This window comes from Aquarana catesbeiana, linkage group LG03, assembly GCF_042186555.1.
Source record: "Aquarana catesbeiana isolate 2022-GZ linkage group LG03, ASM4218655v1, whole genome shotgun sequence".
Lineage (NCBI taxonomy): Eukaryota > Metazoa > Chordata > Amphibia > Anura > Ranidae > Aquarana > Aquarana catesbeiana.
The window spans coordinates 423329894-423344696 of NC_133326.1; the positions used below are offsets into that span (position 1 = coordinate 423329894).

At 43.1% G+C, this 14803-nt stretch overlaps 1 protein-coding gene across 2 annotated transcripts in view; it reads right to left on the reverse strand.

Moving 5' to 3' along the window:
• Nucleotides 1–14803, reverse strand: part of LOC141132411 (A disintegrin and metalloproteinase with thrombospondin motifs 2-like) — a 1679109-nt gene that overhangs the window by 379678 nt on the left and 1284628 nt on the right. For both annotated transcript variants that reach the window (XM_073620760.1, XM_073620761.1), the window contains exon 16: nt 14419–14585. In XM_073620760.1, the coding sequence (XP_073476861.1) occupies nt 14419–14585 (167 nt within the window). The remainder of the gene's footprint in view (nt 1–14418; nt 14586–14803) is intronic.

The window sequence follows — 14803 nt, forward strand, 5'->3', positions numbered from 1 at the left end:
AACAAGAAGCTTCCCCGTATCGGAGTATGGTAGAACACATCTCTCAAATGCAGGACCGAATAACAAAAGTTATGCCCATAGTATGGGAACATTTGCAGGCTGCGCAAAACTCCCAGAGTCGTGTATACAACCGATCTGCCAAGGTTAGAGAGTTTAAACCTGGGGATCGGGTGCTGGTGTTAGTGCCTACCATGGAGAGTAAGTTTCTCGCCAAGTGGCAAGGACCCTTTGAGGTAGTTGAGAGGGTGGGCAAGGTCAACTATAAAGTCCATCAGCCCACCAAACGTAAACCCTACCAGATTTACCACGTCAACTTGATAAAACCATGAAAAGATAGACAGGTTTTGACAGTCAGTCTGAAGGTCCCGGAAGATCCTGACGCTAAGATAAAGAAGGTAGGGATTGAGGCTCTCTCAACTTCTCAAAAACAGGAGTTCTGGGAGTTTTTACAGAGGAATCAAGACATTTTTTTCAAACCTGCTGGGCCTATATACACAGTATATATTCTCTTTGAGCCTTTAAAGTCCCATATATTATGAGGGAAATCCCCTATTGTCTATAATTATCCTGGAAGTGGCCACACATTGCAGAATAATCCTCCTACTATTTCAATTCTCCAAATCATCTTGAGGCATTCATCCAATTATCCATGTCTATCCATTATCCATGTCTCCTCAGAAGATCATTTTTGCCTCTATTGTGGGGACGCTGGGCATTATGCAGTAAATTGTCCCAATAAAGTCAAAAGGACAGTTGCTGCGACTGATTTTATACCTGTACAAATAAACTCTATTACCCAAAATATATCCCCATTGATTTATGAAGAAAATAAAGTAAATTCTCTACTGTCTAATTTTGGCATCCCTAAAAAACTTATCACTGAGGGTTGTGAAATCCCTTGCTCTGCTATGCTGGATTCCAGGGCCAGGGGGAACTTAACAGAGTTCACCCAAAGCAATATTATTTAAACAAGAAATAGATCTGCCTCTACTGATATGGAGACGATTGATGGTTCACCTCTATCGTCAGGACCTGTTACCCATGAAACAGTTCCTCTGGTGCACCAATTTGAGGCTGACCATTGGGAGATTATCAGCTGATTACATCACCAAAGTAACCTGTCATGCTGGGTATTCCTTTGTTTTCTACCCATAATCCTTCCATCAACGGGGAGCACAGACTATACATTCTACACCCCCCCCCCCCCCCCCATTGCGAGAAACATTGTAGAGAACCTTGTCAAACAAGTTCTTCACCGACCAAGAAATTTCAAGTTAATATAGTAACTACCCAGTCATATGACATCTTGCCTCCATAATACCATGAGTCCCTGATGTCTGTGATTAAAAAGAATGCAAATCAATTACCTCTTTATCTTCCGTATGATTGTCCTATTGAATGGATTCTAGGGGCAGAAATACCTTTTGGCCATCTTTTCAATCTGAACCTGAAAAATAAGCTGCTCAGGGGGTCGTGGCTGACGATGGAAGGCTGCTGGACACACAACTCAGAGCTCTGTGTACTGATGTATACAGGCTGTCTTCCAGCTCACTAAAGCCCATGATCTTCATGTCAAGACACAGCTCTTACTCAGCAGAATTCGCTGTGCATCCAAAGGGCTCTATTCTGCAGTATCTCCTTCGTACAGCCCCACCAGAGTTCCGCTCCGAGAAGGACAAGATGGCGCCGGGCAGGACTCCAGTGAAGCTCCAGGCCACATCTTCTTACCAGATGGCAGCTTCCTCTCACGTAGACAAGACTAGCACAATACCCGCAGCTGCTCCAGGGGAACCTGTCCTCCCAGACATGGCTGCCTTACTTCTAGCTGCTTGATATGGGGACAGAAAGTCTACAATGCCAACTGCTATGTTGGGGGGGACCTCCAGGATCTGAAACTGAGGCTTTCCTTTCTGCTTTCAGAGCGGACATCGAATCCTGGGCCACCATGATGCAGTCTTCTCACCATACTGAGCTGGATGCCCTGTGACAAGTATCAGCCTCAGAAGCTACCGTGTCAGCCCTTGCTCACACTCAAGAGGACCATGCGGCTCACCTTGGGAACTGTGTCCTTAGCACAGCTTTCTCATCTCTGCCAACATCAACTCTGCATAGAGGATAGCGAGAACTGAAGCCACAGAAATAATATTCGGCTTAAAGGCATACCCGAAGCTACAGCAGGTATTGACTTGAAACCTACAGTAATTGCTGTTCTTAACCAGGTTCTGGATAGGGAGGCCACATCTCCTATTGCACTGGACAGAGTGCATCATGTGGGGGTATCAGGGGTGACCGCTCTAATCGCCCCAGGGAAAAGCTTTGCTGGGTCCACTACTACACCTGAAAGGAGGAAATCATGCGCAAAGCATGGTGCCTAGGCCCAGTGGACTTCGATGGCTCCTCCATCCATCTCTTCCCGGACCATTCCCAGAACACTCTTTACATGCGCATCGTGGTGCCTGCTCAACTTGATTCACCAAGTGGGTGCTACCTACACCTGGGGCCACCCCTTCAGCATCAAAGTGACCCTATAGTGGTTCCAAACTGACTGAACCCTCCAAAAGATCGTGGTCAAGCAGCAGGATTGGCTCCTCTTCCTCAACCTCGCAGATATCCTAGATTTAGCTCTGCGTCTATGGATACAGGTGCGCCCCACAATGTACTGTGCACCTCACAAAGCATTAAAAGCCCCGATTGGCTGAAGCAATGAAGGATTTGCCCAATCAGGGCACAGAACACTGTCAGAGCCATGATTGGAGAAAGTAATGATGACTGCACCCAATCATGGCTCCTTGCTCAACCTTCCCAGAGCAGCAATTTGCAGTGTGATATTGGAGTGAAGATGGATAGAAAAGGGATCTGTTCATTGCTACTAGTGAGTTAGTGTGCTATTGTGACTCTATTGTGAGTGTACAGTGTAAATGTAGTGTGAATATAATGGTAGTGCAGCGTGAGTGTAGTGCGACCATTCGTTTTTACTTTAGTGTTAATTTAGTGTTTTAGGGCAGGTTTACTGCAGTATATTGAGGTGCGTTAGTGTAGGTTTACTGCTGTATATTAAGGTGCGTTAGTGCACATTTAGTGCAGTATATTGACGTGTGTTAGTGAATGTTTACTGCAGTATAATGAGGTGTGTTAGTGCACATTTACTGCAGTATATTGACATGCGTTAGTGCACATTTACTGCAGTATAATGAGGTGTGTTAGTGCACGTTTACTGCAGTATATTAATGTGCGTTAGTGCACGTTTACTGCAGTATATTGAACTGTGTTAGTGCACATTTACTGCAGTATAATGAGGTGTGTTAGTGCACGTTTACTGCAGTATATTAATGTGCGTTAGTGCACATTTACTGCAGTATATTGAACTGTGTTAGTGCACATTTACTGCAGTATATTGAGGTGCGTTAGTTCACGTCTACTGCAGTACACTGATGTGCGTTAGAGCACGCTTACTACAGTATATTGATATGCGTTAGTGCACATTTATTGCAGTATATTGACTTTCATTAGTGCACTTTTACTGCAGTATATTGAAGTGCGTTAGTACACTCATGGCAGTATATTCAAGTGCGTTAGTGCACTTTTACGGCAGTATATTGAAGTGCATTAGTGCATTTTTACTGCAGTATATTGATATGCATTTTTCTGATCACCATAAAGTATATATTTACTTATCTTACTATTGCTTAACCACTTGCTTCCCTGCCCATAGTCGAATGACATCCGCAGGAGGGATCTCCCATCCTGGGCGGGCATCATATGATGTCCTCGGCTTCCCGGCCGTCTAGGGGGCGCGCGTGCCCGCCGAGTCACTCAGGAGCCGATGCGCGTGCCCAGTGGCTGCGATGTCCGTCGGGCACCCGCGATTGCCGGTAACACAGAGATCCACGTCCTGTCAGGGGAGAGACTGATCATGTGTTCCCAGTACAGAGGAACCCCTTGTGAGTCCCCTCCCCCTACAGTTAGAATCACTAACTAGGTAACACATTTAACCCCTTAATCGCCCCTAGTTTTAACCCTTTCCCTGCCAGTGACATTTATACATTAATCAGTGCATTTTTATAATAGTGTCAAAAGTGTCTGATATGTCCCCTGCAATGTCAGTCACGATAAAAATCGCAGATCGTCGCAATTACTAGTAAAAAAAAAATGATAAAAATGCCATAAATCTATCCCCTATTTTGTAGACGCTATAACTTTTGTGCAAACCAACCAATATACGCTTATTGCAATTTTTTTTTTACCAAAAATATGTAGAAGAATACAGTGGGGACGGAAAGTATTCAGACCCCCTTACATTTTTCACTCTTTGTTATATTGCAGCCATTTGCTAAAATCATTTAAGTTCTTTTTTTCCCTCATTAATGTACACACAGCACCCCATATTGACAGAAAAACACAGAATAACTGACATTTTTACAGATTTATTAAAAAAGGAAAACTGAAATATCACATGGTCCTAAGTATTCAGACCCTTTGCTGTGACACGCATATATTTAACTAAGGTGCTGTCCATTTCTTCTGATCATCCTTGAGATGGTTCTACACCTTCATTTAAGTCCAGCTGTGTTTGATTATACTGATTGGACTTGATTAGGAAAGCCACACACCTGTCTATATAAGACCATACAGCTCACAGTGCATGCCAGAGCAAATGAGAATCATGAGGTCAAAGGAACTGCCTGAAGAGCTCAGAGACAGAATTGTGGCAAGGCATAGATCTGGCCAAGGTTACAAAAAATTTCTGCTGCACCCAAGGTTCCTAAGAGCACAATGGCCTCCATAATCCTTAAATGGAAGATGTTTGGGACGACCAGAACCCTTCCTAGAGCTGGCCGTCCAGCCAAACTAAGCTATCGGGGAAGAAGAGCCTTGGTGAGAGAGGTAAAGAAGAACCCAAAGATCACTGTGGCTGAGCTCCAGAGATGCAGTCGGGAGATGGGAGAAAGTTGTAGAAAGTCAACCATCACTGCAGCCCTCCACCAGTCGGGGCTTTATGGCAGAGTGGCCCGACGGAAGCCTCTCCTCAGTGCAGAACACATGAAAGCCCGCATGGAGTTTGCTAAAAAAACACCTGAAGGACTTCAAGATGGTGAGAAATAAGATTCTTTGGTCTGATGAGACCAAGATAGAACTTTTTGGCCTTGACTCTAAGCGGTATGTGTGGTGAAAACCAGGCACTGCTCATCACCTGTCCAATACAGTCTCAACAGTGAAGCATGGTGGTGGCAGCATCATGCTGTGGGGGTGTTTTTCAGCTGCAGGGACAGGACTACTGGTTGCAATCAAGGGAATGCGGCCAAGTACAGGGATATCCTGGACAAAAACCTTCTCCAAAGTGCTCAGGAGCTCAGACTGGGCCGAAGGTTTACTTTCCAACAAGACAATGACCCTAAGCACATAAGCTTAGTGAACTTAAATGATTTTAGCAAATGGCTGCAATATAACAGAGTGAAAAATTTAAGGGGGTTTGAATACTTTCCATCCCCACTGTACATATTGGCCTAAACTGAGGAAAAAGTGTGTTTTTCTTTTTTAAATTGGGATATTTATTATAGCAAAAAGTAAAAAATAGTGTTTTTTTTTCAAACTTGTCACTCTTCTTTTGTTTTATAGCGCAATAAATAAAAACCGCAGAGGTGATCAAATATCACCAAAAGAAAGCTCTATTTGTGGTAGCTCCACCCTACGCGTTTTGTCACTGGGATGTCACTTGGAGCGGCCTCTCCAGGTGACGTCCCGGTGATGAAACGCGTAAGACTGAGCTACCAGGGTCTTTGCATTACTTCCAGTTTTGAGCCATGTAACGCAAACTGTCCTGGCTTCCTGTTTTTTCAAAGCTCTGTATTACTTCACTATATGTGAGTACGTTTCTACCTTTTTATAAATAAATTCAACTTTTAAACGGTAATACACTATGGAGATGTCTCTTTTCTGCATGTGGGAGCTACGAAGGGAAGACCCTTATAACTCACATCGCAAACACGGAAACAATCAGCTGACACAGGAAAAGGTCTTTTGTTTGCTACACAGTGGCAGATACTGTGAAAGCGCAATACCCCTACATGGGGTGAATGGTTTTGGTGTGTGCATTACCTATAGGGAACCTATAAAAAGCACAGAGTACAGTTTATGAACAGCACCTGTCATCTTAATTGTATTTTTATTTTTCATATTTAATTCTTGCTATTACATTTTAAAGGCATATGGACTATTTGTGCACACAATATTTTTTTGTCATAATTTGTTAGCTAATATAAGAGTGTATCACTTAAGGAAAGTATTTAAAGGACACTAGTTTATTTATGTCCTCACATGTGTATAAACACAGGCACTGCGATTTATGGTATCATTTTTTGCAATTTGATTTTATAAGCCACACGGAGGCTATTGAAACAGTGGTACACCAGATTGTTACACCAGGACATAGGTTATTTTACACATTTGTGATCACACTTTATATTTTGCCTTTGTTTTTTCATATGAGCCACACTGAGGCTATTTAAACAGTGGCATACCAGAATGTTGCACCAGGACACAGGTCATTTGCATATTGCATTTATACTTTATATTTTACCTTTGTTTTCACCTGGGATATATATCATTTGCCACTTCTACCCCCCCCCCCTTCCACATAGTGAGGGCAGAACAGTAAAAAGACTTACAACACAGCGGGCCTAGTCCTAGGAAGAGTGGATTAATTCTAATCATCAGCAGCTAACCTCTACAGTCACAGACACTACAGAGAAGTAATCTGTTTCATCATGCAGCACACAGACCAAGACACTACACCAGTCATCCCTTGGCATAAATATAAAGTAGTTATTCCAGCGCTAACATGTGCAAGTATATGAAAAAGGTGGAAAAGCTGCTTGCACCGAATAAGGTCCAAGTCAACCCTATCACATCAGAAAAGACAGTATAAAGTATGGTGCTGCGCTAATCCAACAATAAATTCCAATCGTGCTATAAGTAGCAATATGAGTGAGTGTTCAAATATCCCTAGAGGGAAAATAGATATGCTAATTGTGTTTCGCTGGATATATAATGGTTAAAGCGGAGTTCCACACAAAAATGGAACTTCCGCTTTTCGGAACCCTCCCCCCCTCCGGTGTCACATTTGGCACCTTTCAGGGGGGAGGGGGGTGCAGATACCTGTCTAAGACAGGTTTTTGCACCCACTTCCGGCATAGACTCCCATGGGAGTCTACGCCACTTCCCGTCCCCACCGCGCTGTCTGCTGGGAACACACAGCTCCCAGGAGAGAGCAGGGACCACTTGGGACGTGCAGCGTGACTCGCGCATGCACAGTAGGGAACCAGGAAGTGAAGCCGCAACGCTTCACTTCCTGATTCCCTCACCTAGGATGGCGGTGGCAGGTGCCGAGAACCGAGCGGGTTCTCGGCGTCCCCTGCCGACAACGCTGGACCCTGGGATAGGTAAGTGGCCATATATTAAAAGTCAGCAGCTGCAGTATTTGTAGCTGCTGGCTTTTAATATTTTTTTTTTTTGGCGGTGTGGGTGAACCCCCGCTTTAAGTAACATGCTAATATACATAAATAAAGTGCGAGTTGCAACAAGGTGCATAAATACTTCAAAATTGCATACCAATACGTCTTAATACAAATATACTAAAAATAATGGTGCATACTACATTAACATAGTGAAAAGTGCAAAGCAATTCAGTGCAAAACAATGCAATGCTGTGCGTATCCAACACACATAGGGAAGCACTGTAATATCAAAGTGTCCAGTGCAGAAAACCAAACTCATTGACAAATCTATAAGACTATCTGTATCTAATATATTAAAAAAAACAGGTACATCAATAAATGATTAAATAAAGTGCCTAGTGCAGTAAATCCAGTGAAAGAGGTTGCAGATCAGTCCATGTTGTGCCAATATACCATCAAGTGAATTCAAACATAGAAAAGTATTTCTCCACAGAGTATTCTTTAAGGTAGATGGAAACCGTGAAGTGTATAGACCAGGAAGAAATAGTGGCTCCTCTTCGTGAAAGAAATCCTACACTGATAAGTAATTGCCCCTTACCTCATAATACTGAGGTCACAGCGTTAGCAGCACTTCTGATACCGGCTCCTTCTCATGTAAATCTTGAACCCAAGTATTGTTCTCCAAACATCTAAGTCCCTCAATGGATGCGGGGGCCGTAAATGAAAAGAAGGGGGTGCCACATAGTGTAGTATTTTGTAACCAAAATCCGGGTTTATTGTAGCATAAGGTACTCACATTAAGCAGAGCAGAAATGACAGAACCCCAACGAGCAGCGGGCTTGTGCGCATCAATCAGTGGAAAGTGCCTGTCCCGTCCCTACGCGTGACGTCACACACCTCGTGACTTCGTCTATTTTACCTCTAGGGATATTTGTACACTTATCCCTTAGCATACACAAGCAGAGGAAAGCACATAAAGTAAGCCAAGGACCAGGTCACACTGCACAAGCTCTAGAGCAGGGATATGCAATTAGCGAACCTCCAGCTGTTGCAAAACTACAAGTCCCATCGTGTCTCTGCCTCTAGGTGTCATGCTTGTGGCTGTCAGAGTCTTGCTATGCCACATGGGACTTGTAGTTCTGCAACAGCTGGAGGTCTGCTAATTGCAAATCCCTGCACTAGAGTCTCTAGTCAATCAGATTGAACATCAACTAGTGCGTAAGTTGCCAGGTCCAAGCGCACTAGATTTAGACAGCTGCCAGGGCCCATGCAAAAGCAGAAGGTGCACGTTCACTGGCTTCCTATGTAATACATGAAGCTGAAATGATAAGGAAATAGGGCTGCATAGATGAATAACATTATATGATTAGAGCTAAAAGTAAAGCTGAAGCACTTAGAAAAGCAGAGGTCAGAGGTGAAAGCATATTTACATATTCTCAACCAAAAAAACTGCTTCAGCAGCCTTAGCTGAAGCCGAGATTCTCAGGAGAGCTGCAGAAGAACAGTACAGAGAACGCTCTGTGATAGAAACCCAGATGACACCTCTCAGTGCAATCCAACGCACCTGTGAGTATGTATGATGACCATGTGCACTGATCAACAGTCTAATGATGCATCAAAATCGTCAAAGGTCCCACTAGCAGCAGATAACTTTGATATCACTCAATGCTACAAGACCGAACCAGAACATCAATATGACAAGCCGAGTGGTTACATACTCAGAGACCAAACTATTGGTCCTTCAGGAAACCAAACGAATGGTGACGTACAGTAATTCCTGCTCGGGAAAACATAAATCTGGTCTATAGCGGAAAGACTTGCAGCAAAGGAGAACAACCACACGACCAGAGTGGGTTTAACCAAGCACCCCCGCTGTCTCATCAGCCACAAACATGCGCTTTGTCTGTTCCTGGAAAATGCTCATCTGAGGCAGCAGGAGCCACAGATGTTACTAATTACTTGATTTCTTTCATTAACGCGAAATAGGGAGCTCTGGTCTTCTGAAGTTTGACGACCGTCCAGAAAACTATTGGGCCTGCAAGTCATCTTTCCTAAGCAGCACCGAAGACTTAGGCTCGGTTCACGCTGGAACCGGCTGCAGATCGCACAGGAATGCTGTCCCAATTCTCAGATTCAGGGACGAATCAGGGCCGAATCTGTGCCTGAATTCAGCCCTGAAACTGAGCCAAAGACGCAGCTGCCCCGGTGACATGGGAACCGGCTCCATAGAGAGCCGGTTACATTCTCCTGTTATGCGAATTAGATGCGGGGAAACCGCCATCCAATTCGCATAGGCGTGAACCCAGCCTCAAAGAGGTTGTAAACCTCCATGGGGAAGTTGTACCTATAGGTAAGCCTAGAATAAGACTTACCTATAGGTACTGTACTGACAGACAGGGAAAAGCTTGACCTACTCTCCAAATGGCTCGGACCAGAGTCTTCTGAGCAAGCCAAAAGAATCAGGTCAGTGCATGTTCATGATGTGACGGCAGGGCTTACAACGTTATGTCAGAGATTAAAAGACTTCTAGAAGATGCACTTCTGAAGAAGATGCACTTCTGAAGAAAATTGAAAATTGTCCAAAAGAAACAAACAAAGACAATCAGAAGCTGAGAGAGTTTAGAGACATACTTTTAGAGCTGGAGGCAGCAAAAGCTGGTGGATACCTGCCAGGCCTCTGATATTTGGATACAGCACATGGAGTCAACCTGGTATTCGAGAAGCTTCCTTACAACTTACAAGAAAGATGGATCACGCAAGCATCAAAATACAAGTACATCGGGTGTCATTTCCACCTTTCTCGTTCCTCGCCAAGTTTATTGTGAATCAAGCTAAAATGCGCAATGACCCAAACTTCGGCTTTCTGAACATGGGAGGCTCGAGCTCTGTAAAGACAGTGAAACATCCATCAGCACAAAATAAAGAACGCAGAACAACAGTGTCTGTACGGAAGACAGACGTATGGATCTCCCGGCTATTTCAATAGAAGAGAGAGAAATTCTAAATGCCCCACTCACTTTAATGGAAGTAGAAAATGCAGTGGCTAGTTTTCCCAATGCCAAGGCCCCAGGGACCGATGGCCTCCCTATTGAGACCTATAAAAAATATAATAAAGAATTGCTTCCCGCTCTTCTTAGCACACTAAATGAGGCTTTTCATACGGGTCAGCTCCCAGACTCTATGGGACAATCTGTAATAGTAGTCATACCAAAAAAGGATACAAATTTGCTACACCCTGAATCTTACAGACCAATGTCTCTATTATCTACAGACGTTATAATTCTTGCGAAGATACCTGCAACTAGCTGAAATAAGGTTAATAACAGTCAGGGCTTTTTTTTAGCGGGAATGCGGGGGAACGCAGTTCCGGCACCTCCAGCACTGAATATATGTAATAGCATGGGGTGTGGGGTGTGCTAGAGGGTCTGTTGATGTTGGCTGCTGTGGGATCTAATGTCACTGGTGGGGATCTAATTTTGTGTGAGGGTCTACTGTTGCTTATGGGGAATCTATTGTTGCTGGGGGGTCTTATGTTGCTGGAAGGGATCTACAGTTGAGGGAGAGGTCTATTTTTACTGGATGCTGGAGGATCTATTGATGCTGGCTGCTGGGGGATCTGTTGTTGCTGCTGGGGGTCTAATGTTGCTTTTGTGGATATTTTGTTACTGGGTGTGATCTTTTGTTGTGAGTAGTTCACTGTTGCTGCAGGGAATCTATTGTTGTTGGGGTGGAGTCCGTTGTTGCTGGGGGAGTATATTGTTGTGTGGGGACCTATTGCTGGGATTCTATTGTTGCTGACTGCAGGGGATCTATTTTACTGCTTTTCTTTTTATCATCAACATGTTCCATACATATGATTTAGCACCACAAAACGATACTTGGTTCTATATTCTCTAAAAGGGGCAGTACTGGTAGGTGGGTAGGGGGTGGAATCAAGGGACGGTGGTCAGAGGTGGGTAGGGGGCAGAGACAAGAGGTGACTCAGACGGGGGGGAGTTCCTGCACCTATTCTCCGAGAAAAAAGGTCCTGTTAACAGTATTATTCATCCGGATCAGGTAGGATTTATGTCCAACAAATCAACTGCATTTAATATCAGACGTGCATATTTAAATATGCAGGTTCCGGCCCCGGGCCATTCAAACCGTGCTTTCTTAGCACTAGATGCAATCAAGGCCTTTGATTGTGTTGAATGGCCATATTTGCGGGCCATTCTTGATAAATTTGGGCTTGGCTCTGGTTTTTGTAAGTGGGTCTGGTTGTTATACACTGCTCCGGGGGCATCGGTTAGGATGAATGGCTTTCAATCTCCTAGTTTCAGACTTTTCTGGGGCACTAGGCAGGGGTGTCCGCTGTCTCCCCTGCTTTTTGCCCTGGCCATAGAGCCTTTGGCATATCTTATATGGGCCTCTCCTGATGTTACTGGTCTGATTAGGGGAGACATGGAGGAAAAGATATCACTATATGCGGATGATGTTCTCTTTTTCATGTCTAATGTCTGTTCATCCCTGCCGGTAGTAATGGAACACGTTAAGGAGTTTAGAAGCTTTTCCGGTCTAGGTATAAACTGGGAGAAACCCATGTTGATGCCTTTAGACCCCCTTCCAGATCCACTACCACCTATACTTTCTCATTTTAAGGTTGTATCATCTATAAAATACTTGGGTATGTCGGACTCCCCACAGTCATATATTGTAGATAATATATTTCCTTTACTTCAGATTTCAAAATCAGAGTAAAACCTGGACTAAGTTTCCTTTATCGCTAATAGGTCGTATCAATTTAATAAAAATGATATGGATGCCTCAGCTTCTCTATTTTTTACATAATGCCCCGATTTGGATACCTATCCGAATCTTTTTTTAAGATAAACACTATATTTAGGTGATTAATATGGCGAAACAAAACCCCTTGTATCAAACTGGAGAATTTACAGCATCCCATAAATGCTGGCGGCCTGGCAGTTCCTAATCCAATGCTATATTTTCTCACCTCCCAATTACAGCATTTTGCTGGATGGGAGTCCGAACAGATATCCTTTCCTGCTCAACGATTATTTTCTTTTGCATTTAAGGGTTGGTCTCCATTCTTTGTCCTCAATGGTGTAAGAGGGGGTATCTCGCTTGCTGATATGCCTAATTGTATGTTAATCTGTAAAGTATGGGATACAGTTAAAAAAATGTTGGGTGTCTCATATCCCACTAGATACACTCCCATATCGGAAAATGATAGACTTTCTCAAATTTCGGCTCTTAGAGGCTTTCAGAGATGGGCAAAACTAGGAATAACTGCTTTAGCTCAGCTATATCAGAATGGTATACTTAAATCCTTTGAAGATCTGAGGGGAGAGTTCTCTGTAGAATCCAACTGGTTTTACCAATTCCTTCAATTAAGACATGCTCTACATGCCCAGTTTTATTCTGCTAAGATATTTTCCCCTCTATCCCCATCTTAGATAAAATAGTATGGGCAGGGTCAACTAAAGGTCTTACCTCGGTTACTTATAGGGTACTGTCAGATGGGTTTCTATTGAACTTCCCCATCCGTTCTCGGGTTGGCTGGGAGAAAGATATTGGTCCCATCTCTGAGGAGATTTGGGACGATGTCCTCTGGTCCCCGTGCAGGGTGTCTCTTTCTCCATCACACTCCATCTGACTCAGATTTTTATTCTCCATAGGGTTTATAGAACTCTGCAGTTTCTCTGTACAATTGGACTGAAATCTGAGCCAGCCTGTGCTAGATGCGGTAACACAGGTACATTAATACATCTTTTGTGGCAATGTCCAAAACTTCAAAAATACTGGGTGGAGGTGATTGGTACCTTAAATAGGGTATTGGATATTAATATTCCGGTTGAACCGCTGATATGTATATTGGGTTACTGTGACACCTCTATCTACACCTCCCCTACTGGTAATACTATAAGGCGCACACTTTTTGCTGCCCATAGACAGATTGCTCTTAAGTGGACCTCTCCACATCAACCGGCTGTGTTCGATTGGATTGTAGATCTCAATAGGATCATTCTTTTTGAAAAGCATACATATTCCCTAAGGAACTCCCTGAATAAATTTGATGTTATCTGGTCTAGATGGCTTCAATCTATGACTTAGGTATCATGTCAACCAATGTGTACCGTGTGTAATGCTGGATATTGTTATTCCTTTTTTTTGTGTCATATAGTGAGGGGGGGGGGGGGGGGTTGGTGGGGATTGTTGAAGGGTAGGGGTTTGGGGTTTAATTTTTTTTTTTTTTTCTGGGGGGGGTTTGGTTTGGTGTGATTTCTATTTTTGTGGTTTTGTCTGTATTGTGTCAATGTCGTTTTCATATAAAATAATAAAATGGATTTGATTAAAAAAAAAAAAAAACACCAGCTGCTCTGTATTAAATGACAACAATTTCTACTATAGCAGTGTTGGTTTTAGAATATCCAGAACAGCACAATCATAAAGTCCCTTTCTCCTTTATCTGTAATAAGGATGAGCTCCGGTGTGTTCGCAAGCTGCACATGCCGAGCCCGCCAGGAAGTCGGCAATGCGCTGCACTAATCACAGGCAGTGAGACATTTCCCAATCTCTGTAGCCGCACATCGGGAAATGTCTCACTGCTTGTGATTAGCGCTGTGCAGTGCCCACTTCCTGGCGGGCTCGGCACGTGCAGCTTGCAAACACGCTGGAGCTCAACCTTAATCTGTAAGCATTGTTTGAATAAAATTCTAATGGTTGCCTGTTCAAGAATTTCCATGGGTGTAATTACTTTTTTACATGACTGTCAATCAATTTACAGAGATCTGTTTTCTCTTTGACATTAAAGTACCGTATAAATTTCTGTTAAACAGTGTAAAAACAAAAGTAAATGCAGTGTGATTCAATGTTCTATTTCTATATGTCTATGATAATAAAAGATAAAAACTTCCAAGAGTGTAAATATTTTTATGGGCACTGTATATACTTTCTAGAAACTTACAAGGACGACAATTGGATATCGCAATGGCCCAATGGTCTGAAGTGTTTCCCGGTTGTCATCATTACGATAATCCCATTCAATACCCATTTTCACAAATACTTTTGAGTCTTGAAGATCCTGATTTTCTTCATTTAATATGAACTTTCCAGTTGCTTGATTTCGGATAGCTAGAAAAAAGTACAAATATATGAGCACATATTTTTAAATATTATTGATATCATACATGTAAGTGTAAATAACACCTGCACTGTACAACTGTTCATATATATATATATATATATATATATATATATATATATATATATATATATATACGCGGAGCAGGGCCAAGTCCTGCTGTCTGCGTCAATAGACGCAGCAGCAGGACATGGGAGCACACCCGCAC